This window comes from Choloepus didactylus, chromosome 2, assembly GCF_015220235.1.
Source record: "Choloepus didactylus isolate mChoDid1 chromosome 2, mChoDid1.pri, whole genome shotgun sequence".
Lineage (NCBI taxonomy): Eukaryota > Metazoa > Chordata > Mammalia > Pilosa > Megalonychidae > Choloepus > Choloepus didactylus.
The window spans coordinates 56,680,878-56,706,716 of NC_051308.1; the positions used below are offsets into that span (position 1 = coordinate 56,680,878).

Consider the following 25,839-nt stretch of genomic DNA (forward strand, 5'->3'; position numbering starts at 1 on the left):
GCTAGAGTTCTGCAGCTATGAAAGTCAGTATTACACCATACAGCAACTGTTAAAAAAAGCTGAAAAACATATCAGACTTCAATTAGAGATTTGAACGAAGCTGATCTGGTCAGGACTAAGGCAAATCGGACTAAATGGTAAAAGACAACACTGACAGTGTTTTAAAACATCAACTTCTGTGTGACATCAAAAGAAGAGATGTTTATTTGGTGCAAAATTTATATTTTCTGTAGCATACTATCTAATTTAACTTGTATGGTCGGTTACTTTGAACACCATAATTACATGGAAACTTGAATAGGGAGTGAGATCTTGTGGTTTGCACAGGTTAGAGTAATGCCCCAATACAACCCAGAGTAATTTGGACAAAGAATTAAAAAAAAAGTATTTGAAAAGCCCCCTTGAGGGACTAGGGGAAAATGTGGACCTATAAAACCTCCCCACCTGGGGAATTCCTGATATTTTTGCAAGCAATGGGTACTACTTAATTTAATAGGCCAAGCCCTCAGTCTTGGGGCTTGCCCTTAGGAAACGTATTCCTGCCAAGGAGAAGCTAGGCCTACTTATGCTTGTGTCTGGGAGTCACCCCCAGAGGGACTCTGTTTTTTGCTCAGATGTGAACTCTCTCTCTAAGCCAACTCTGCAGGTAAACTCACTGCCCTCCCCCTGCATGGGACATGACTCCCAGGGGTGTAAGTCTCCCTGGCAACATGGGACATGATTCTTGGGGATGAGCCTGGCCCTAGCATCGTGGAATTGAGAAAGCCTTCTTGACCAACAAGGGGAAGAGAAATGAAACGAATTGGAGTTTCAGTGGCTGAGAGATTTCAAATAGAGTTGAGAGGTCATTCTGGACATTATTCCTATGTATTATATAGATATCCCTTCACAATTTTTAATGTATTGGAATAGCTAGAAGGAAATACCTGAAACGACTGAACTGCATCCCAGTAGCCTTGATTCTTCAAGATGATTGTATAACTATATAGTTCTAAAGGTGTGACTGTGTAATTGTGAAAACGCTGTGACTGACACTCCCTTTATCTAGTGTATGGACAGATGAATAAGAAAACAAATACAAGAAAATAAATATAATGGGAGGGATAAGGGGTTCGGGATGTTTTGGGTGTTTTTATTTTTATTCTCATTTTTTTGGAGTAATGAAAATGTTCAAAAATTGTAGTGATGAATGCACAACTATATGATGATACTGTGAACCACTGATTGTACATTTTGGATGATTATCTGGTATGTGAATATATCTCAATAAAATTGTATTAAAAATGAAAAAAAAAAGAATCCACTATGATGGGAAATATTTTATTCTCAAAAAAAGAAAAAAAATTTTTTTTCTCTTCTTCCTATTATTGGTAGTTCTGAACATTAGGTATTTTTTTTTTCCCATGGGGTCAAAAGGCCTAAGTATGATTGCAACTGCAAAAATGGGGGACAGAAATCTGGTATTGGCAGTTTTCCAATTTTCACTTGTATATGAATTTTTAATATAAATGTGGAGACACAGAACATTAATGCAAGACAAAATGTTTCAGTGAGCAACTTTATACAACAATTTTAAATAAATCATTAAATTTTTCTGGACAATGCTAATATTTGGATATTTTTAAAAGCAGTAAATTTCTTATTGATGGCTACTAAATAGTGTTTGCAGCATTTTTATTATACATTTCCATCCATTCACTACACTTTTCTGAGCTGTTCTACATGTAAATACATGGTTTTAATGTTATCTGTCTTCTATGCTGTTCCTATGAGTTTGTGACTAAAATACATTAAAGTATTAAAAAAAAAATCCTTGTCTAGTTTTATGTGGAAGAGAAGCTTGAGTTTACTTTTCCCCCACACATAACTATAAAAAAAAATTTTAAACCACAAACTATCCTCATTCGTAACTAGACAAATGATTCTTAAGTATTTCTGAGGCTTCTATAAGGTGCTTTATATATATTATCTCATTAAATCATTCCAACAACCCTATGAAATTGATTCAGAGAGGTTTAAATAATTCTTAAGTTAGGATTTAAACACCCAGGTATGTTAGACTCTCAAGATCGTGATTCCCTCTATTTTGCACTACTTCCCCAAATCTCCAATGACAGATACTCAATGTTATATTCTTTACTGTGCCTAACATAATAAAGTCCAATAAAGCTGACACTGATGAAAAATAGGAAACAAACATCCAAACTGAGTCCTTTATCAAGTACAGGATAAAAAGCAGACTGCTCTTCTGGAGAAAATAATCCCTAACCACCTCCCAACATCTCTGGTTTAGCAATGCAATACATCAGGAAGAGGTATACATTAGTTTATTCTTCCCAGGTCCCCTCTGCAATTTCCCAGCCCAGCAAAACATTTCTAACTCAGGATGGCCCTGGGGACAAGGCTAATCTATTAATACTCCAGGGACAGTAGTTTCTATGGACATGGAATGATGATCTAAGATAATCTTTCTCAGGAATTATTTTCTTAACTAGGGAAGGGAGTAAAATTTACTGTTTTATTGAGAAAGATACCTCTGGGAATGAGGACCAGTTCTCAGGGAGTTGGAATCAAGTCTGGCTCCTTGTATACTTCAGCCACTGAGTGAACAAAATCAGTCACTCCATTTTTTCATTTGTATTCCCCCATATAGCCCAAGATTAACACTTCAATTGGCAGGATATCTCCAACTTTCTCAACTATGGCATTTAACAGTTCTTCACTGAACACCTGATTCCCTTCCAGGCTTAAGAAGTACTGAAGAATTGGGAAGGGACTTTAGGAAGATCAAAGAATAGGAAGTTGCAGGGCTCACTTCTCTCCCAAAACAGCTACTGGACAGGCAGAAACTGTCTGAAACAACTGTTCCTTAGTCCCAGGAAAGAGTGGGACTAAGAGACTGAGAAACTGTGGTGAAAAACTGTAATTTGCATAGCCAACATTCCTGGCACCCATCCCCTACCTTCAAGGCAAGTAGCTTCAAGTCAGCCAGGTCCCTGCCTGGCAGGCTGTGAACTGGGAAGGCCACAGAAACCCTCCTCCCAAAGAACAGAGGGAGACATGGACCAATATTGAGCCCACTATTAGCTGGTGGATTTAGCCCTTCCGAGCAGGTCTGCCTGCACCAATGTTTCAACCTACATGAGAGGCAGAATGGTCAGAGGGCTAAAAATACCTTGTCTTCTCACAGCTGCAGGGAATAGGTTGCCAGAGAGCACTATCTGATGTGCAGGACAGGAAAGCACATCTTCAAGGTGTCTAAAGGCTTCTTTGTGAAGAATGCTATTTGCTGGGCAAGCCAGGAAAACACACCCTTGGGAGCTGAAATAAAGATTTCTTAGCATCTTTCCTGACTCTCTCCTCAGGGCCCTCTGGAACTGGTCTGTGGCCCTGGTGTGGGTCCTTGGCCCTATTTTTGGCTCGGGAATACTGATGAACCAAGGGTCAAAGAAGAGCCTTAACATAAACCCAATCAACAACAAAATCCTAGATGAGAGAGAGAAACTGACCTTCAGAATAATCTCATCAAGAAAATCAGATACCCAGATAGCAACAAAAAATTAAAAGCCATACTAAGAAACAGGAAGATATGACCCAAAGGAACAATTTAAAAAGGTAGAAGAGATACAGAATTTAGAATAACTCATCAGAGATGTTCAAACAAATCTCCTAAACCAGTTCAAGGAGATAAAGGAAAATATGTTTAAGGACATAAAGGATATTAAGAAGACATTGGGTGAGCATAAAGAAGGATTTGAAAGCATGCAAAGAAAAATAACAGAACTTAAGGGAATGAAAGGCACAAGAGATGAGTTGAAAAACATACCAGAGGCATACAACAGCAGATCTGAATGGCAGAAGAAAGGATCAGTGACCTAGAAGACAGGACATCTGAAATCAGACAAAAGAAAAGGTAGAGAAAAAAATGGAAAAATTTGAGCAGGGTCTCAGGGAATTGAATGACAACACAAAGCAAGCAAACATTTGCAACATGGATGTCCCAGAAGGAGAAGAGAAAGAAAAAGGGGCAGAAAGAATATTTGAGGAAATAATGGCCAAAAACTTCCCAACTCTTAAAAAAGATGTAACATACATCTCCAAGAAGCACAACATACTCCAAACAGAATAAACACAAACAGACCTACTCTATGACACATACTAATCAGACTGTCAACTGCCAAATATAAAGAGAGAATTCTGAAAGCAGCAAGAGTAAAGCATCCATAACATACAAGTTATGGATGTTAATAAGACTAAGTTCCAACTTCACATCAGAAACCATGGAGGCAAGAAGGCAGTTGTATGATATATTTAAGATACTGAAAGGGAAAAACTGCCAGCCAAGAATTCATTATCCAGCAAAACTGTCCTTCAAAAATGAGGGACAGAGAGGGTAGACCAGGGCTCAGCTAGGTCAGTTTGCTGCTTCTGTCAAAGTCTCACTCTGCCGGAGGGCTTGCCCTAGGACCAGGTTCACTCTAGCACCCGCCTTTGCAAAGCAGTGTGAATTCCTCAGTCTCCTAACAGCAAAGGACAGGGCCGCAGCCCAAGGGAGCACTGGTGCTGACCACTTTGCTCCTGGACAATGGGCTCAACCCAAAAAGGAGAAGCCCAGAGCTTTGAAGAACAAGGAAATGGTGGACGAGACATTGTTTTAGCTTCTCTATAATGAAATGGTGTATGGTGTATACAAACCTGCATAATGGGGAAGTGGAAAATGGATGATGTATTACTAAGCTGGAAAACGTGTTTTAAGTGGGACAAGGATTGATAGATTTACAAATGACACTGCAAGATTCACGAATGAGTTGGATATCATGAAGTTCATTTGTGAAGATTTTTGGACTACAGTATTCAAGAAACAAATTGACAATCTAAGGACAAATCATCAGAGCATCTATGTACTTCAGGACAACAAATTTTGTATGCTTACTCAGATGTCTACAGGAAAACAATATTTAGAACATGCATCTAAGTATTTAGCATTTACATGTGGCTTAATCAGAGCTGGCTGATCAAACTTGGGGATAGGAAGTATTGTAATAGCCGAAATGTCTTCCATTCCTCCCTGCAAATTTCAGGTGATGATAGAGAAGCTGTAGAACATATTGAAATTCAAGACTTCAAAAGTGTAAAGAGATAAAGTATTCATTTATAAAGTATTTCAAGTAGTAATACAAAACAAACAAACAAGGAGGAGTTGAAAATATTCACAGATAAACAGAAGCTGAAAGAGTCCATTAATAAGAGACCTGCCCTACAAGAAATACTAAAGGGAGTTCTGCAGACTGAAAAGAAAAAAACAGGGTAGAGGCTTGGAGGAGAGTGTAGAATGAAGATTATCAATAAGGGTAACTAAAAGGGTCAAAAAAGAGACAAAAATAAGATATGACATATAAAAACCAAAAGATGAAAATGGTTGAAGGAAGTACTGCCTTTACAGTAATATCACTGAATATTAATGAATTTAACTCCTCAATCAAAAGGCATAGATTGGCAGAATGGATTTAAAAAACAAACAAAAAAACCACAATTCCTCTATACGCTGTCTACAAGAGACCCATCTTAGACCAAAGGATACAAATAAGTTGAAAGTGAAAGGCTGGAAAAAGATAATCCATACAAACAGTAACCAAAAAAAGTTGGGGTAGCTATACCAATATTGGACAAAAGAACTTTAAATGCAAAAATGAGACAAAGAAGGACATTATATATTAATAAAAGGGGCAATCTACCAAGAAGAAATAACAATTATAAATATTTATGCATTTAACCAGGATGCCCCAAAATACTTGAGGTAAAAACTGGCATAATTGAAGGGAGAAATAGACACATATACAATAATAGTTGGAGACTTCAATACCCTACTCTCATCAATAGACAGAATATACAGAAAGAGGATAAATAAGGAAAGAGAAAATTTAAATAATATGATAAATGTACTAGACCCAACAGACATGTGCAAAACATTGCACCTCCAAAACAGCAGAATATACATACAGTTCTTCTCAAGTGCTCATGGATCATTCTCAAGGACAGAACACATGTTGTATCACAAAACAGGTCTCAATAAATTTAAAAAGACTGAAATTATACAAAGCACTTTCTTCGTTCACAATGGAATGAAGCTGGAAATAAATAACAAGCAGAAGACTGGAAAATTCACAAATATATGGAGACTAAACAACATGCTCCTTAAAAATCAGTGGGTCAAAAAAGAAATTCCAAGAGAAATCAGTAAAATATCTTGAGACAAATGAAAACAAGGACACAACATGTCAAAACTTATGGATGTTTGTTCATTTTAATTTTTCAATAAATAAAGTTAAAAAAAAAAACTTATGGAATGTAGCAAAAGCAATGCTGAAAGAAATTTATAGCCCTAAAAGCCTATATTAAGACAGAAGAAAGAGCTAAAATCAAAGACCACACACCTGGAGGAACTAGAAAAAAGACAGCAAACTAATCCCAAAGCAAGCAGGAAGAAAGAAATGAAGATTAGAGCAGAAAGAAATGAAATTAAGAACAAAAAGAAACAGAATCAACAAAACCAAAGGTTGGCTTTTTGAGAAGATCGATGTAATTGACATACCCTTGGCTAGGCTGACAAAGAAAAAAGAGATGGACATAAAATCAGAAATGAGCAGAGGACATTACTACTGACCCCACAGAAATAAAAAAGATCATAAGAAGATACTTCAACAACTGTATGCCAACAACTTAGATGAAATGAACAATTTCCTAGAAACACAAGAACAACCTACACTGAAAAAAGAAGAAACAGAAGACCTCAAAAAAAACAATCGCAAGTAAAGAAACTGAATCATTCATAAAAAAACCTACCAACAGAGAAAAGTCCATGACCTGATAGTTTCACAGGTGAATCCTATAAATCATTCCAAGAAAAATTAATACAAATCCTGCTCAACTCTTCCAAAAAACTGAAGTGGAGGGAACACTACCTAACTCATCCTATGAAGCCAACATCAACCTAACACCAAAGCCAGATAAAGATACTACAAGAAAAGGAAACTACAGACCAATCTCTCTGATGAATACAGATGCAAAACTCCTCAACAAAATACTTGCAAATACAACCCAACAGAACATTAAGAGAATTATACACCATGATCAAGTAAGTTTTATCTCAGGTATGCAAAGCTGGTTCAATACAAGAGATCAATTAATGTAATACACCACATTAGCAAATCAAAAGAGAGAAACCACATGATCATCTCAATTGATGCAGAAAAGTCATCTGACAAAATACAGCACCCTTTCCTGATAAAAACACCCAGAAAACTAGGAATAGGAGGAAACTTCCTCAACATGATTAAGAGCATATATGAAAAAGCCACAGCTAACACTGTACTCAATGGTGAAAGAATGAAAGCTTTCCCTCTAAGATCTGGAACAAGAGAAGGATGCCCACTGTCACCCCTTGTTATTCAACACTGTACTGGAAGTTCTTGCCAGAGCAATAAGGAAAAAAAAAGAACGAAAAAAAGAGAAAAAGCATCCAAATTGGAAAGAAAGTAAAAAAAATTTCCCTATTTGCAGATGATACGATCCTATATACAGAAAAATCCTGAAGAATCCACAACAAGGCTCCTAGAGCTAATAAATGAATTCAGCAAAGTAGTGAGACAGAAGACCAACACCCCAAAATTGGCAGTGTTTCTATACACAAGCAATGAACTACTGGGAGAAAAAATCAAGAAGAAAATTCCATTTACAATAGCAACCAAAAGAATCAAATATCTAGGAATAAATCTAACCAAGTATTACTTACTTGGTTATGAGATTACCTAAAAACATTGCTAAAAGAAATCAAAGATCTAAATAAGTGGAAGAATACCCCATAACCATGAATTGGAAGATTAAATATCATTAAGATGTCATACTACTCCCAGCAGTTTATAGATTCGATGCAATCCCAATCAAAATTCCAACAACCACCTGTGCAGAAATAGAAAAGCCAATTGTCAAATTTATATGGAAGATTGAGGGGCCTTCAAATAGCTAAAGCCACCTTGAAAAATAAGAATTAAGTTGGAGGACTCACACTTCCTGACCTTAAAACTTATTACAAAACCACAGTAATCAAAACAGCATGATGGTACTGGCACAAGAACAAACATATAGACCAATGAAACAGAATTGAGTGCTCAAAAATCAAACCTCACATTTACAGCCGACTGCTTTTTGACAAGATGGCAACTGGGAAAAAACAGTCTGACAAATGGTGCTGGAAAAAGTGGATCTCCATTTGTCAATAAAAGGAGGACCCCCTACCTCACACCATATACAAAAATCAACCCCAAATGGATCAAAGACCTTAATATAAAAGCGAGAACAATCAAACTCCTGGAAGGAATATAGAGAAGCATCTCCAGGACTTTGGGTTAGGTAATGGTTTCTTAGACTTTATACCTATAACATAAGAAACAATAGAAAAAAATAAATAGGACCTCATCAAAATTAGAAAAATTTTAAGCCTCAAAACACTTTATCATGGGAGTAAAAAAAACAGTCTACAGAATTGGAGAAAATATTTGAAAACCACATTATCTGATAAAGGATCAGTATCTAGAATATATAAAGAAATCCTTCAACTTACAACAAAGAGACAAAAAAACCTAATTTAAAAACAAGCAAAAGATTCAGACAGCTCTCCAAAGAGATATACAAATGGGCAGAAGGCACATAGTAATATGCTCAACTTCATTAGCCATCAGGGAAACGCAAATCAAAACCACAATAAAAGAACATTTCACACCCATTAGAATGGCTATTAAAAAAATGGAAAATAAGTGTTGGAGAGGATGTGGAGAAACAGGAACACTCATTCACTGCTGGTAGCAATGTAAAATGGTGCAGCCGCTCTGGAAGACAGTTTGCCAGTTCCTCAAAAAGCTAATAGAACTACCATATGACCTGGCAATCCCACCACTAGGTATATACCCAAAAGAACTGAAAGCAGAGACTCAAACAGATATTTGCATCCTGATGTTAATAGAGGCATTATTCACGACTGCCAGAAGATGGCCTCAATATCTGGCGTGGAAGATAGCATTTCGCGCACCCGCTGCTAACTGTCTCAGAGTGAGGAAGGCAGAGGTTAGACAAAAGGGGAAAAAAACCACACCCCTTGCAGCCGTCTTCACAGTGGGCTGGGAATGTGCTTGCCGGCGCTGGGGCCAGCCCAGAGCCAAGCCAAGAAACCCAGTGTGCCAGGGGATGTTTCCAGCGGCATGCACACACACCAGTGTTGGGTATGGACAATAGCCTTTTGCACATCGACAGCTAATTGTCCCAGAGCTGGGAAGGCAGAGCTGTGCGAAAGGGGGAAACTGGCATGCCCCATACAGCCATCCTCACAGCAGGCTGGGAATGCACTTATACAGCCTGGCGGCTCAGAACTTCCTTTGAAGGATGGTGCACACTTGTGATGTAGCACCACCTTACCTCAGCAGAAGCCCTAAAAGGGCATGGCTTGGAAGAGAGACCTACTCGGAAATCCGAGGGACCATATGCCAATATGAAAGAATGTAGGTCAGTGGCAGAGACAATCTGTGGTGAGACTGAAATAAAGGTTTAGACTCTTGCAACAGCCTTAAATCTCCAGGAACACCTGAGAGGTCTCATTATTAAAGCTGCCCTCCCTCCCTAACCACTCAGACACACGCCCCACATTCAGGGTGGACAGCACCAACACCACACCCAAACTTGGTGCACCAATTGGATCACACAAGAATCAGACCCCCACACACCACAAAGACAAAGCTGGGGAGAACTGACTTGAGGGGAAAAGGTGACTCGCGGACGTCATCTGCTGGTTAGTTAAAGTGTATGCCACCAAGCTGTATATCTGACAAATTAGATTAGTCTTTGAATAATTCTACATATCCTAAATGAACCCTATCAAGTAAAGCAAACGCCAAGAAGCCAAAACCAACAGAAAATTTTAAAGCATATGATAAAACCAGATGATATGGATAACCCAAATCCAAACATCCAAATCAAAAGACCAAGGAGACACAGTACTTGGAGCAATTAATCAAAGAACTAAAGACAAACAACGAGAGCATGGCACAGAATATAAAGGACATGAAGAAGAGCACAGCACAGGATATAAAGGACATGAAGAAGGCCCTAGAAGAGCATAAAGAAGAAATTCCAAGAGTAAATAAAAAAAATAGATAATCTTATGGAAATAAAAGAAACTGTTGACCAAATTAAAAAGATTCTGGATACTCATAGTACAAGACTAGTGGAAGCTGAACAACAAATCAGAAACCTCAAGGACCACAGAATGGAAAATGAAAGAACAAAAGAAAGAATGGGGAAAAAAACTGAAAAAATCGAAATGGACCCCAGGGATATGATAGATAAAATAAAATATCGAAATACAAGACTCATTGGTGTCCCAGAAGGGGAAGAGAAGGGTAAAGGTCTAGAAAGAGTATTCAAAGAAACTGTTGGGGAAATCTTCCCAAATCTTCTACACAATATAAATACACAAAGCATAAATACCCAGCGAACTCCAAATAGAATAAATCCAAATAAACCCATTCCGAAACATATTCTGATCAGACTGTCAAATACTCAAGAGAAGGAGCAAGTTCTGAAAGCAGCAAGAGAAAAACAATTCACCACATACAAAGGGAACAACATAAAACTAAGTAGTGACTACTCAGTGGCCACCATGGAGGCGAGAATGCAGTGGTATGACATATTTAAAATTCTGAGAGAGAAAAATTTCCAACCAAGAATACTTTATCCAGCAAAGCTCTCCTTCAAATTTGAGGGAGACCTTAAATTTTTCACAAACAAATGCTGAGAGATTTTGCTAATGAAAGTCCTGCCCTACTTCAAATACTAAAGGGAGCCCTACAAACAGAGAAACAAAGAAAGGAGAGAGAGATGGAGACAGGTTCAGTACTAAAGAGATTCAATATTGGTTCAATAAAGGACATTAAGAGAGAGGGGAAAAATATATCTGACAAACATAAAACAAAGGATAGATGACTGATTCAAGAAATGCCTTCACAGTAATAACATTGAATGTAAATGTATTAAACTCCCCAATTAAAAGATATAGATTGGCAGAATGGATCAAAAAATATGAACCATCAATATGTTGCATACAAGAGACTCATATTAGACACAGGGACACAACTGGCAGAATGGATCAAAAAATATGAACCATCACTATGTTGCATACAAGAGACACAGGGACACAAAGAAATTGAAAGTGAAAGGATGGAAAAAATATTTCATACAAGCTACAGCCAAAAGAAAGCAGGAGCAGCAATATTAATCTCACATAAAATAGACTTTAAATGCAAGGATGTTAGGAGAGACAAAGAAGGTCACTACATACTAATAAAAGGGGCAATTCAACAAGAAGAAATAACAATCATAAATGTTTATGCACCCAATCATGGTGCCACAAAATACAGGAGACAAACGCTGGCAAAACTAAAGGATACAAATGGATGTTTCCACAATAATTGTGGGAGACTTCAACACATCACTCTCTCCTATAGACAGATCAACCAGACAGAAGACCAATGAGGAAATGGAAAACCTAAACAATCTGATAAATGAATTGGATTAACAGACATATATAGAACATCACATCCCAAATCACCAGGATACACATTCTTCTCTAGTGATCACAGAACTCTCTCCAGAATAGACCATATGCTGGGACATAAAACAAGTCTCAATAAATTTAAAAAAATTTAAATTATTCAAAGCACATTCTCTGACCACAATGGAATACAATTAGAAGTCAATAACCATCAGAGACTTAGAAAATTCACCAACACCTGGAGGTTAAAAAACACACTCCTAAAATAAATGGTTTATTATATAGAATGTAGGGGAACTAGAGATAGAGAGCAATTAATGAAGGGGGAATAATAACCCAATAAGAACAGATAAGCTATCGTGGGTAAATTTAACATTCTGGGAATGCCCAGGAATGACTACAGTTTGTTAATTTCTGATGGGTATGGTAGGAACAAGTTCACAGAAATGTTGTTATATTAGGTTACTTTCTTGGAGTAGAGTAGGAACATGTTGGAAGTAAAGTAGTTATTTTAGGTTAGTTGTCTTTTTCTTACTCCCTTGTTATGGTTTGTTTGAAACGTTTTTTATTGTGTATCTTTTTAAAAAATTTTTTTATATAATTAATTGAAAAAAAAGAATTGAGTTAATGATAATCAATGCAATATATGATACTGGAGTGGATCTAAGAATGGAGGAGAAAAGCTCAAAGGGGGCATAAAGAAAAATTGGAATATAGAATTTAAGCTTTATATCCATATTAATTTTCTTGAATTAACTGCAGTTAACTTAATGACATAAGTGAATATCCTTGTTCGTAGGAAATGTACATGGAAGTGTTATGAGTTCAAGGAGTATGATATATGCAACCTGCTCTCAAATGTTCAGAAGATGATAAATGGGTAGATAGATAATTGATAGAAAGATAACAGATATAGTTGAAAGAAAGGAGGGGAGAGGGAGGGAGGGAGGAAAGGAGGGAGGAAGGAAGGAAGGAGAAAGGTACTGCAAAGATAGCAAAATATAAAATTGGTAGATACGGATATTTGGGGGTGGGGGGTGTTAGAGTTCTCTGTATGGGATTTGTATTGTATTTGCAACTGTCCTATATGTTTGAAATTATTTCAAAATAAAAAATAAAAAAAATAAAAAAGAAAAGAAAAAATCAGGCTTACATTAATGCTTACTTTCTTTCAGAGCCTGATTCTCTATCTCTCCTACCTCTGCTTCAAGAATGTTGTGAGTCAGTGGGTGCTTAGCAAGACCCTCTCAGAAACCAACAGCCATTCTAGAAAAATAATTGCTCACATACCAAGGGCTGCCAACAAGAGCAACTTCCCAATAGCATGTTTTAGTAACTTTAATGAAACAGAGAGAGCAACACCTCCTGTAATAAAAATTCTGGTTAGAAGAAAAGATCTACAGATTATGGAAAAATACAACTTAAAAAGCAAACACCACAGGCTCCAGTAAAGCAGAAAAGCAAGCAGAGATTTCTAAATACAGAGCTCAATTGTAAGAGTTCACTGTACTTTATTTCTCACTATCATCGTTTGCTCTGTCAAAAATAGAACCTTCCACGTCTTGATCCATTCAGAATAAGCCACAGCAGGTACACCTCTGCTTACACAGGGCAGCCAGGTCAGAGAGGCCATGGAGGGAAATGGAAAGAGCAGCCAGCAGGTTTTCTTAGGAATTGTACTGCTCCAGCTTTTATCCTTCTTCCTGGCTATTTTGGTGCCAAGAAAGCTGCAGGGAAGTCTTTGCTCTGTTCGGAAAAAGCTCCAATCTTCTCACCATAAGGGCTGAGCATTTTCAGGGCTGAAACACCCTGTGCTGCCTGTTTCCTTTGCAATGCTGTAAGGAGGTTCACTGAATGAATTTCAAACTCAAATATGTAAAAAAAAAAAACAGTGAAAACAGCCTTTATTTCAAAATAAGACCAAAAAAGTATGAGTTCAAAAAGGAGAGAGACAGACCAAGTTCTAGGCTGGATTAACTTCTACAGTCACCTACAAATATCCTCTATTTTAGGAAGTTTCTTTTACTCAGTTTAAAGAGTACTTCTTACTCTCTTTTGCACCTGGAAAAGCAGACACTGTTCTTCTTAGTCCTATTTCCTCAACCCACCCTTAACCTTACTGCCTATTAGCAAATTTAAGGTAGGTCTTATTCATCTTTCAAGATGCCATTTAAATATCAGTTAGCACATGGTATTGAAACTATTTGCCTACCAGTCTCTTACTGTATTTATTCGTCTTTGAATCCCCAAACCCTGTGCCCAACAAAGAGTGGATTCTCAATAACCACTTGTTTTACAGAATTTTAAATAGAAGCATTCTGAAACACTGGGGGAGGGGAGATGTATCCACATAAGAATTCAATTAGGAAATATATAATTACTGGGAGAGGGACCAAAATTCTTAAGAGATACAATGTTTCTCCAAACATACTATTATTCTGCCTAAAAATTTACCAGCTATACTTATGTCTTTTACAGACTACCAATCTCATAAATCCTCTCTTAACAGAGCTCATTTTTAATTTACTTTTTAAGGTACTTCATTCTTTGCCTATACTCAAATACTTCTTCCATTCTCGTCCTAGTGATAAAAGAATTCACAAAGACCTTATAACAGTAACTGTACGAGAATGCTGACTAAATATTAAAGCTATTAAAATGTCCTCAACCTGTTCTGATATAAAATCCTAATGTTCTGGAATCCAGAATTAGGACTGATTATCTAGACATTATTAGTGCGATAACCTGTTTATTTTGTGATCCCTCTCCTCCCCCTCCCCAGTTCAATATCTGAAGCTTACCTGTCAGACAGAAATTCTGTTTGTCTTAATAATCTACAGGTCCATGCTCAGAGAAAAGCAGATGCCCAGAGAATCTGCCACTCTTCAAAAGCTTTAAAATAAATACTGCAACCAATGGTGCCACCGTGTAAAAGTTTTCTACTACAGAATACAAAAAACAACATAACTTTTAAACAAAAACAATCCCACAGCATTTATTGTGATCTGGTAATAACATAAGGGTAATCAAAACAATATGAGCAAATGTTTTAGAACTACACTTCTTACAAGGGACATCTAAAAAAAAAATGGATTGCCTTCTCAACAACTTCTCACTTTATTGATCATTTCTAGTTGGAAACACTTTGTAGCAGAGTAATATTATCTCCTTTTAGCATGATCCGACCTGCAACACACACAAAAAAGAAACTATTATAAGCCACACACACACAACCTTTTAACCACAGAATTTCAGATCCAATATTTGAAAAATATTTTGAAAATGCTTTCTCTCTTATGAAGGTATGTGAACATTTTCAAGTCCATATTGAAAGGCTGTTAGGCTCCATAAGACAATATGCACTTTTACAATAACCTAATGAAGGTACATGAAGGTTATTTTATGACAAGTACACTTGTAGGCTAAGTCAACCCAAGAGGTTACCTCAGCATTTCCTAATGTTTTGAGTTTATAAAAGTGTAGAAATGCGTTATATGTCTAATTTAGGAAATGCAGCACACTATAACCCTCTTATCAGAGCTGTTAATGTATTAAAGACTCCATCCTATAAAAAACAAGCCTGTTTTAAGTTTTATCCAACATTTCCTAAACTTACTTGAATACAGAACACCTTTATTTTTTTTCTGAGAAATACCTATAAATATCTTGAGAACTGTTACAGTTCAGTGAAATAGTTTAGGAAATGCTAATGAACTCCAATAGCATTCAACTGCCTCACTTTCCCAGCCTTCTATAGGTAAATAACGTATTAATCTATCCCACAGGATAGATTTCAACATTTTGCAAATAATTTCTAAATATGATCTCAATATGGCTAGCTTGCCCTTCAAGGCAAGGCAGCTTTACATTTTAAAAACCAAGGCTTTTGTTAAAAAGGCAGGAAGAAGCATAGCAAAACATAACACCACTTCTCAGAATCTACTTTCCACGTATCTATAGGCTCAAGTGAATCCTCAGGGTCTGGAATAAAGAGACATCTGAAATCCACCACTGACAAAATACTAGTGAGCTGTGAAATAGGCATTAAAGAAATTAAGAAAAGACAAAATGCCTAAATAAACTTCAAATTAATGAGATATTAATAAAAGTTATTTAGTTTGTCTTGGTGAAGCCATGAATCCTAAAGACTGTTAACTGGGTTAAGAAACTGCATCAATTGTTCACTGTTCAAATATTTTTGAGTTTCTCTTATGAGCTAGGAATTGAATTAGGCACTGAGCAACTGGCCGAGTATATTAAGGAGCAAAAAAGACATGACCCATGTACTTACAGAGCCTCTGTTAAGGAGAGGCTAATTATTATAATAATCCTTCTAACAAATGCTTTACTATAAATTCAGGAAATATTAGACCTGCATTCTAAAGACACAGGGAACAGCATATACAATGGTTTATGGTGGGCCAAATGTACAGAGTCAAAAACCAAAAGAAGACAAGTATGCTGAAGCTCAAAAAATGAAAGAGAGTGACACAGTATGAGCCTCAAGAAGGAGATAAGGCCAGATTACGCAGGGCCTTTCTGAAAGACACATATTTTTAATCCTAAGAGCAACAGAAAGCCATTGAAGGATTTCAAGCAAAGGAATAACAGGGTCAGATTGGTGCTTTAAAAAAAATGACTGTCTGTATCCTGGAAAGCAAACTGGAGGGGAATGAGGTAGTTGCAGAGAAATCAATTAGTAAGCTGAATGGAGACTAGTGCCATTCAGTAAGGTAGGGAACACTAAAATAACTCTAAGGAGAATGTGAAGGATAGGTAGTAAATGTGATTTCTGATCTGTTGACTTTAAGGCACCTTTGAGATATTCAGGGAGAAATATTAAATAGGCTCAGAGGAGAGAGGTCTGGGCCACAGATACAAATATGGGGCTCAATATATAAATAGTAAGTGAAGCTATACTCTTGAGTACCTAGAAAGACAATACTGAATGACAGCATGGCCTCAAGCAACTCAAACATTTAATGGCTGGGTCCAAGAGAATGAATCTACAAAAGTGTGAAAAGGAATGACCAGAGAAAAAAAACGAAAAACAGAGAATGGTATCACAGAGCCAAAGGAACAAAGTGTTTTATGTAAGGAGTGGCCAATAGCGTCAAATGTTGGTTACCACTCTTAAGTAAAACAAGGACTAATATTGATTATAGATTTAATGTTAGGTCTCTGGTGACCTTAGTGAGAGGTGTCTGGTTAGAGTGACAGAAATATATGCAATAAGTGGCAGAGGATGAGACCCAAAGACTCTACTATTCCCTCAAACAATAATTTCTGAAATGCAAACTAAATTTAAACTCAATTTAGTGATTGAGTTGCAGATCATTCAATTCTGTAAGTAAATAAAAATTTCTAGGACTCTGTAACCATCTATATTCTTACCCAGTTGTTTTCTTGACTTTGTTTTAGAATGAATCTCTTCTGCATCATCTAATACGAGGTTCATGTACTCATCAAAACCCTAGAAAATAAGTCAATTCACTGTCATCTTCACATACAAACCATTTTAAAATGAATAAACCTATCTAGAATGCCAACTAACTTCAGAAATTTACCCCACTGCTGATCTTTTAGCTGAAACAAGACAAGTGGAAGCACTGCCTCCCACCTGAGTTTCTTTTTAAGTAACAAAGAAAGCCAAAATGTATTCTAAATTACTTCTCAAATCTTTTGGACTTAATATTTCATTAGCTTATACCAAGGAGACATTCTCCCTATCCTTTCTAACCTGTTCAATATAAAGTAGGTGTGTATGTATATCAATTAGCTTTTACTGCCACTACTCTTGCCATGTTTCCCACTTGTTTTCCAACTGCTAACCAGAGAAGAGATTACTGATGGAGTCTATGATGGAATACCAAATGGTATTCTGCAATACCAAAGTGCCCTGAGACAATACTTTCAGTCGTATTTTATCTGTTCTTCAAAACATGAGCGCTATTCAGGTATCACTTAACCCAGAACTAACACTCGATTAATCTCACCCTCTAGTGTTATGTTATCTTTATCTCTTCTGTATCCTTTCCCAAATACTAATATTTCTGTTTAAATAATTTAAAACTGACTTCTTGTACACTGCTTTGTTGGCTATTTTCTATGAATCTTTTGCTATGAACCAACTGTTCTGAGAAAACATTCTAGATACTCACAATAATACATCCCTCTATCCGCATATTTACTTGCTCATAGAGCCACACCTGAATCCGGGATCTCTGAGATAATCAAAAAAATAGAAACGTTAAAATAAGTAAACAAAATCCAATCACTTTGGTTCAACAGTAAATAATTATGGCTCTTACAGACTTTTTGATAAATATAAGCAAAGAACTTTAACCACTAACCCATACCTAAGAATCCAGAACAGTTACTTGCCAAGAAAACTTTGCATTTAAAAAATGTTATCCTGTGCCCGTCCAAGTTAATAATTTTCTTTTGATTTTAGATTTCAATTATATTTCTTACTTTCTAGACCCAATATACAGTGAAAACTGGTGACAGTGTAGCACAAAGCAGCTATTTCCAAAAATCAAGACTAAGGACTTCTTCCTTATCTGTTATAGTAAAATCTAGTTCCAAAACAGAGCTTTCTCTAGGTTCTCAGCTTTCCATGCCACACACTTAACAACCAGGGAAAGACCATCAATTCTGGTGATTAGAAATTATAACGGCTTCAATTTAATCCATTTTACAATTGTGCTGCTTATCACACACTAAAATTTGCCAGAGAAAACAGGAACTACATTTTTTTAAGCCATAACTTAAAACATCTGCCAACCTCAAAATCTGACAAACAATAACACTACAGTTGAGTAGCCAGCTGCTACTAGATCCTCTTCTCCCTTTTCAGTGTCTTTTCCATATGTAAGTTTTCCCACAGGCGCTAAACACACGACCTTATGACAAGGCTTAAAGTGACTGGGGTTTTCCTCCAAGCAATGTTTCATTCTTTGTTAACTGCTGGGGAGAGAAAGGTTCCAATGTTCTGGGCATAATCACTAGAACAATGTACCACTGTTGTGTCTGCAAATAAATAGCTTTTGAAACTAGTAGTTTTGGTTTTGCAAAGTAAAAATAGCAAACTGCTTTGCAGGCTTGGAGCTGACAGCGATACATACCATTTTATAACATCAGAGCTTTCCCTGTAATCCTTTCCCCTCAATTATCCCTCCAATTCCCAGTTTCATCTATTTTTAACTAAAACACATCGATTGGGCAGACTGACAAACCTTTTACTTAAAATATCATCATGAAGTAACAAATAACTTACGTACATTTTGCAAATATCTGAAGATGAGGTTCTGTACCACAGTGGCTAAGGAAAAAAATAAACAAATAGCATAGGATCTGCTTCCCGACAACGGCCGATCCCGATCCCATGCATCTCACCTTTTTTTTCTTTTTGAAAGCGAGTCCTGGTACCTACGCGACGAACAATGCCCAACAAGGCACTCAACAAGGGGTTCCTAGAGATCCTAAAGGAATCCCCTCCGACTCCTTTATTCTCCAAGAGAGTTTCCTCGGCGCTGACAACTTCCTCCTGTCCCAAACCGTAACCCCCGCCCCGCGCTTCACTCAGTAATTAATAAATCGTGTTCCCTCCGCTCAGCCCCAGCACTCCTACATTTCCCATAGTAGGGGTTCGCCCAACCCCACTTTCCCCCTACCACGGTTTCTTCAACTACCCGCGCTTTCTCCGGGTCTCGAGAGCCCCAGAGAATGATGGGATGTGAAGCCGCACTCCGTTCCCTTAGGCCCCCTCTCTGCCTACTCCTTAGCCCCACGTCCCTGGTCTGAACCTTCTAGCCCTAACATTCCGCGTAGGATACGATGGGCTGCACCATCACCTTCTGCACTTTTTGGCCCTGGCCACGGTAAGCCATGGTAGAAGTTCACCGAGACCACACGAACCCTTACGGCACCTCAGAAAGCAACTTCCGGAATTAAGAACCGGAAACGGAAGTGTACGGTGGCTGCGATGTGACCTAAACGGCTCCCAGGAAATGCCTCTCTAGCTGCGGGGTCGCTTTCTCTGTGCTCTGTGGCATCCTGGGGAAGCCGACTTGAGGCAATGCATTTGGAACTTGGATCGATCCTTCTGCGCCACCTGGAGGTTAGGCGGGAAGAGGTGCCGAGAGGCTTTGGTAGTGGGACGGGCGCGGTGTGGAGGCGGTCAAGACGCAGGCGTCAGCACGTTTCCATTTTCTGTGCGTACGTTTTCATTTTCTGCGTCTGCTCTAAGAGCTATAGTCGCCCTATTGCTTAGCTTGTCGTAAAATTGATTAACTTAGTGCTTCTTCTGAGGCCAGGTTTCTTGGAATTTAAGCTTGGAGGTAGTGAAGCTGCAAGAAGCCTGAACAAACTCAGACCCGGCGTTCTCAGCCTCAGGCATTCTGAACTCAAAAGCTAGGCGCTATGGTTTGCGCCAATAAACCGATTCGATGCGCGTATCAACTTTGTAGGACTTATTGTAAGATGGCAAATAAGTATGGTGATGCAGCATGAAGGCGCTGAAATATGATTGCCGGATTTGAATCCAGTTCACGTATTAGTTGTGTGTCCAAGGTTAAGATACTTAGCCTCGTCATGTCTCCGCTTAGTCGTTTGCAAAATGGAGATAAAAATAATAGTACCTCCCTCTTCAGGTTCTGGTGAGGATTCAGAGAAGTTAGCATGTATGTGTATACATTAAAGTCTCAGCCAATGTTAGATGTTAACATGTTTCCCTGTGTAACATAGCTAGTAAGTGAGAGGAGCTGTAATTTGTAGGTGTGCCTGACCCCAAAGTCCATTCTGTCTTTCCATTATGTCATTATGGCTTGTGGCCTAGCAGAAATTTCATTTAATTAGACTACCCATTTTATAGATGAGGAAACAGAAGCTCAGTTGAAGGAAATTGCCCAAGGGGACACCGTTTAGAACAACTGGCAGAATCAGAACTTGGTTAACTTAAGATTAATGGGAGATAACACTAATGCTTACCTCTTCAGGGTGCTGAGAGCAAAGAATATGAAAGTGATTTTAAAACCACATGAAGAGTTAGGAAACACATCGGTTAATTATTTCTTTAAAAAATTCCTCCTCCAAACCCAATCGAGTGTCACACTGTGCACAGAGTAAACTTGGGAAAGACATGCTGAATTCAAAAACAGCGTGGATAGAATACACCAGTAGCAGCAATACCTATTCCATCTCAATGCAGAGATTTTCCTGTCTTTTTCTGAAGTTGTGATTCCTTAAATTTTGGGAGATTGATTCCTGTAAGCACTCATTTAACTGATTATACAACACATCAGAAGTGCTATGTGGTTTCCTTTTAAAAAAATGATTTTGCATTTCTGCATTTAAACTGTGATCCATCTGGAAGGTATCCTAGTATCATAGTATATATGTCCTATAGATGATGCAACTTTATATTTTCTGGGTGGTTACCCAGTTTTCCATCACCTTTACAAAACAAAACAACTTTATTCAACTTAAAATGCCACATTTTTAATATACCAAGTGTATGTATGTATATGCGTGTATGTAAGCATATATGTATATGGTTTGTATTTTGTTCAATTGATACTTGAGTCTGTTTATGGGCCATATAACAGTTAGAGGTATTATAGCTTTATGTTTTCATATTTGATTGGATTAAAAGTAGGGAGAATTTTCCTAGCTGTTCTTGTTTATTTATTTTTCATATAAACTTCAAAATCAGTTTACTTAATTTAAAAAGTCTTTTTGGAATTTTTATTGGGATTATATTTAACTCTAGAATAATTTAGAATTAATTTTTTTATCCAAGTACATGATGTCTCTCCATTTGTTCAAATCCTCCTTTTAGTCCTTCATAAGTTTTTCATTTTCATATAGATCCTGTGCATTTCATAAGTTTAATTCTAGATATTTCATCTCTCTTGTTATTAAAAATGGGGTCTTTTGTTCAGTCATATGTTCTAGTTGGTTGTTAGAAGAAAAAGACTGATGAATTAAATTACATAAATATTATAAAGTTTACATGATGAAAAAGCTGTCACAATAAGCAAAGTAAAAAGAACTGGGAAAATGTTTCCGACTTATCAAGCAAATGGCTAATTTCATTAGTATACAAAGAGGTCCTAAAAATCAAGGAAGAAAATAATGCTGTTCTGGTTTTCTATTGCTGTGTGAGAAACCATTCCAAAACTTGGTGGCTTAAACCAACCACCATGTTAATTTTATTTAATTTTATATATTTTTTTGGTAATATCTAGACTAAAATTCAATATTACTTTTTATTATTATGGTGACAGTAGGTTCAAATGTGATTACAAAATATTAAGCATTCACACTGACTAATCTTAGAAATTAAAGGAGTGGAAATGTGAAAATCTTCCCCTCCAAGAATGTATCTGAGATTGATAGATGCTCTAGAACATTGATATAGTACAATTTGCAGATAGAAGTTTTCTTTCTCAGTGGAAATTGAGGTTCTGTAAGGAGTCAGTAACTCTAGATTTACACCAGTAGTTCTCAAAGTGTGGTCACTAGACCAGCCCACCATGTTATTTATTTGTTTTAAACCTAACATTTCCCGTATTAACCATTTTCAAATACACAATTCAGTGGTGTTAATTACATTCACGGTGTTGTGCAACCATAACCATCTATTACCAAAATTTTCCATCACCCCAAACAGAAATTGTACCATTAAAAATTAACTTCCTATTTCCTACCCCTTCCCCCACCCCTGATAACCTGTAGTCTTCTTTCTGCCTCTATGAATTTGCATAATCTAGTTATTTCATGTAAGTGAGATCATGCAATATTTGTCCTTTTGTTTCTGGCTTATTTCACCCAACAGGATGTCTTCAAGGTTCATCCAGGTTTTAGCAGGTATTTGAAGTTCACTCCTGTTTACAGCTGTATAATATTCCATTGCATATATATACCACATTTTCTTTATCCATTCATTTGTTGATGGACACTTGGGTTGTTTCCACCCTTCTGGCTGTTGTGGATCATGCTGATATGAACACTGTGTATAAATATCTCTGTGAGTCCCTGCTTTAGATTATTTGGGATATATATCTAGGAGTGGATTTACTTCCAAACTATAGGTTAGTTTTGCCTGTTTTTTTGTTGTTTTTCCTTTTTTTTTCTTTTTTTAAGAGTGGTTGTAAGTTTACAGAAAGATCACATGGAAAATACAGAGTTTTCATATATCCCCACCTCTTAACAATTTTCTTTTTCCTTATTGACATTTTGCATTAGTATCTTACAGTTGTTACAATTGATCAACCAATATTATGTTAGTAACTAAAGAGTTTTGCCTGTTTTTTACCTTATATAGATGGATTCATACTTGTTTTCATTCAACATTGTTTGTGAGATCCATCCATGTTATAACATGTAGCAGTGCTTTATTCTTTTTCATTACTGTTTTTCATTCAACAAGTTTATCCAATTTACTTATCCATACATTATTGGTAGACTCTTGGGTTATTTCCAGTTCACGACTTGCTATGGGTAAAATTGTGTTACCCAAAAAAGGATATGTTCAAGTCCTAACCCCCAGCTCCATGAATATGACCCTATTTGGAAATGAGATATTTAAAGATGTTATTAGTTAAGATGAGCCCAAACTGGATTAGAGTTGACCCTAATCCTATACCACCAATGCTATTTTAATTCATGATTTTGTGGGTCAGGAATTTAGGCAGACCTTGGTTGGGTGATTCTTCTACTCTAGAAGATGAATGGAAGGTCCTGGCAGGTATCTTTGGAAGGCTGATTTCAGCTGGGTCCCTTTCCTTCTTTGTAGCCTCAGGGCCTCTCCAAATGGTTTCTCTAGCAGGGTAGTTTGATTTCTTTTTTTTTTTTTTTTTAATTCAGTTTTATTGAAATACATTCACACACCATACAATCATCCATGATATATAATCCACTGTCCACAGTATGATAACATAGTTATGTGTTCATCACCACAATCTGTCTCTGAACATTTTCCTTACATCAGAAAGAACCAGAACAAGAATAAAAAATAAAAGTGAAAAAAAAACACCCAAATCATCCCCCCATCCCACCCCATTTGTCCTTTAGTTTTTATCCCCATTCCTCCACTCATCCATACACTAGATAAAGGGGGTGTGATCCACAAGGTCTTCACAATCACACTGTCACCCCTTGTAATCTACATTATTATATAATTGTCTTCAGGAGTCCAGACTGCTGGGTTGGAGTTTGGTAGTTTCAGGTATTTACTTCTAGCTATTCCAATACATTAAAGCCTAAAAGGTGTTTAATCTATATAGTACATAAGAATGTCCACCATAGTGACCTCTCGACTCCATTTGGAATCTCTCAGCCACTGAAACTATTTCGTCTCATTTTGCATCCCCCTTTTGGTCAAGAAGATACTCTCAGTCCCACGATTCCGGGTCCACATTCATCCCCGGGAGTCATACTCTGCGTTGCCAGGGAGATTTACACCCCTGGGAGTCGGGTCCCACGTAGGCGGGAGGGCAGCGAGTTCACCTGCTGAGATGGCTCAGTTAGAGAGAGAGAGGGCCACATCTGAGCAACAAAGAGGTACTCAGGGGGAGACTCTTAGGCACCATTACATACAAGTTTAGACTCTCCTTTGTGGTAATGAGCTTCATAAGGGCAAGTCCCATGCTCAAGGGCTCAGCACATCAAACTGCCAGTCCCAATGTTTGTGACAACATATGCTAGGGGATCAGCATCTCAAAGTTTAGAGATAGGCCTTACACTTCAGGGATAGAGTTAACTGCTGTAAGAGCTTACAATCTAGGGACTATTACAATTATTGTGTCCACGTTAGGCTATGTTCTAAGATTCAATTCTGAGTTTACACATTGTAGTTAGTCCATATTGGTGAGGCATCATCCCTCTCACCATGTTTTCTCCAACACTTTTACTCCTATATATATATTTTCCTACAATTTTATAGAGTTATATTCACATACCATACATTTATCCACAGTGTACAATCAGTTGTTCATGGTATCATCATAAAGTTGTACACTTATCACCACAATCAGCATTTGAACATACTTATTACTACAAGAAAAATTGTTTTTTTTGTTTTTTGTTTTTTTTTTTTTGTTTTAGCAATAAGAAAAAATGATAAAAAGAAAAATAACATGTCATACAATACAATATACTACTAAGGACAGCAAATAACACCACTACCAAGAATCCCATATTACTCCCCTATATCCCCTTCTCATATACATTTAGCATTGGCGTATTGCCTTTGTTACATTTAATGGAGGTATATTACAATGTTACTGTTGACCGTAGACTCCAGTTTGCTTTGATTATGTTTTTTCCTGAATACCATCCCTTTTTCAAATTTCTACATGGTTGACATTCATTTGCTTTCCCACATGCAAAAACATTTTTTTATTTGTATATTTAGTAACAGTCATTGGCCACTCCAGTTTTTGCCACATTTATACAGTCCCAGTCTTTATCATCTATCTTTACCTCTGGTGTCATACATTCTCCTATCCCACCTCTTTCAGCTTTACTCACAGACATCTTTGTTCAGTGTACTTACAATACCGTGCTACCATCACACAGTATTATCCTGTCTATTTCTGGATCTATGCAATCAATCCTAAACATTCTGTAGTCCTTCAGCATCAAATGGCTGATCTCTGCCCTCTTTCTATCTCCTGGCCGCCTGTGTTGTCAGCTTTTAACTCCCAAAGTTTGTTCATTAATGTCTGTTCATATTAGTGAGACCATACAGAATCTGTCCTTTTGTTTCTGGCTAACTTCACTCAACATAATGTACTCAAGGTTCATCCACATTATTACATGATCCATGTCTTTGTTCTGTCTTACAGCTGCATAATATTCCATCATGTGTATATACCACAGTTTGTTTATCCACTCGTCCTTTGATGGACATTTGGGCTGTTTCCATCTCTTGGCAATTGTGAGTAATGCTGCAATAAACATCGGTTTACAAATGTCTGTTTGTGTCTTAAGTTTCAGTTCCTCTGAGTATATACCCAGCAATGGAATAGCTGGGTCATATGGCAAATCTATATTTAGCTTCCTGAGGAACCTCCATACTGTCTTCCAGAGTGGTTGCACCATTCTACATTCCCACCAACAATGAATAAGTGTGCCTCTTTCTCCACATCCTCTCCAGCACTTGTCATTTTCTGTTTTTTGGATAATGGCCATTCTGGTAGGTGTAAGATGATATCTCATTGTGGTTTTGATTT

At 37.2% G+C, this 25,839-nt stretch overlaps 1 protein-coding gene and 1 pseudogene across 1 annotated transcript; one reads left to right on the top strand and one right to left on the bottom strand.

Moving 5' to 3' along the window:
- Positions 1 to 4,634: 4,634 nt before the first annotated feature.
- LOC119515857 lies at positions 4,635 to 5,102 on the top strand (annotated as a pseudogene).
- A 9,465-nt stretch (positions 5,103 to 14,567) lies between these two features.
- Positions 14,568 to 19,572, bottom strand: SNRPE (small nuclear ribonucleoprotein polypeptide E). The gene is made up of 5 exons (XM_037824993.1): positions 19,438 to 19,572; positions 18,883 to 18,909; positions 17,761 to 17,823; positions 16,994 to 17,072; positions 14,568 to 14,785 (listed from the first exon to the last, which is right to left on the bottom strand). Exons 1-5 carry the CDS (start codon positions 19,489 to 19,491, stop codon positions 14,730 to 14,732), a joined length of 279 nt encoding a protein of 92 aa, XP_037680921.1. The 5' UTR covers positions 19,492 to 19,572; the 3' UTR covers positions 14,568 to 14,729.
- Between the last annotated feature and the right edge of the window lie 6,267 nt (positions 19,573 to 25,839).

What these genes read in the sequence shown, in the direction of transcription:
- SNRPE (XM_037824993.1), bottom strand. Translation starts at nt 19,491, where the DNA reads ATGGCTTACCGTGGCCAGGGCCAAAAAGTGCAGAAGGTGATGGTGCAG. An exon ending in AGGTGATGGTGCAGCCCATC is followed by an intron (nt 18,910 to 19,437) that starts GTATCCTACGCG and finishes ACTGTGGTACAG; the next exon opens with AACCTCATCTTCAGATATTT. An exon ending in TCTTCAGATATTTGCAAAAT is followed by an intron (nt 17,824 to 18,882) that starts GTACGTAAGTTA and finishes TGATTATCTCAG; the next exon opens with AGATCCCGGATTCAGGTGTG.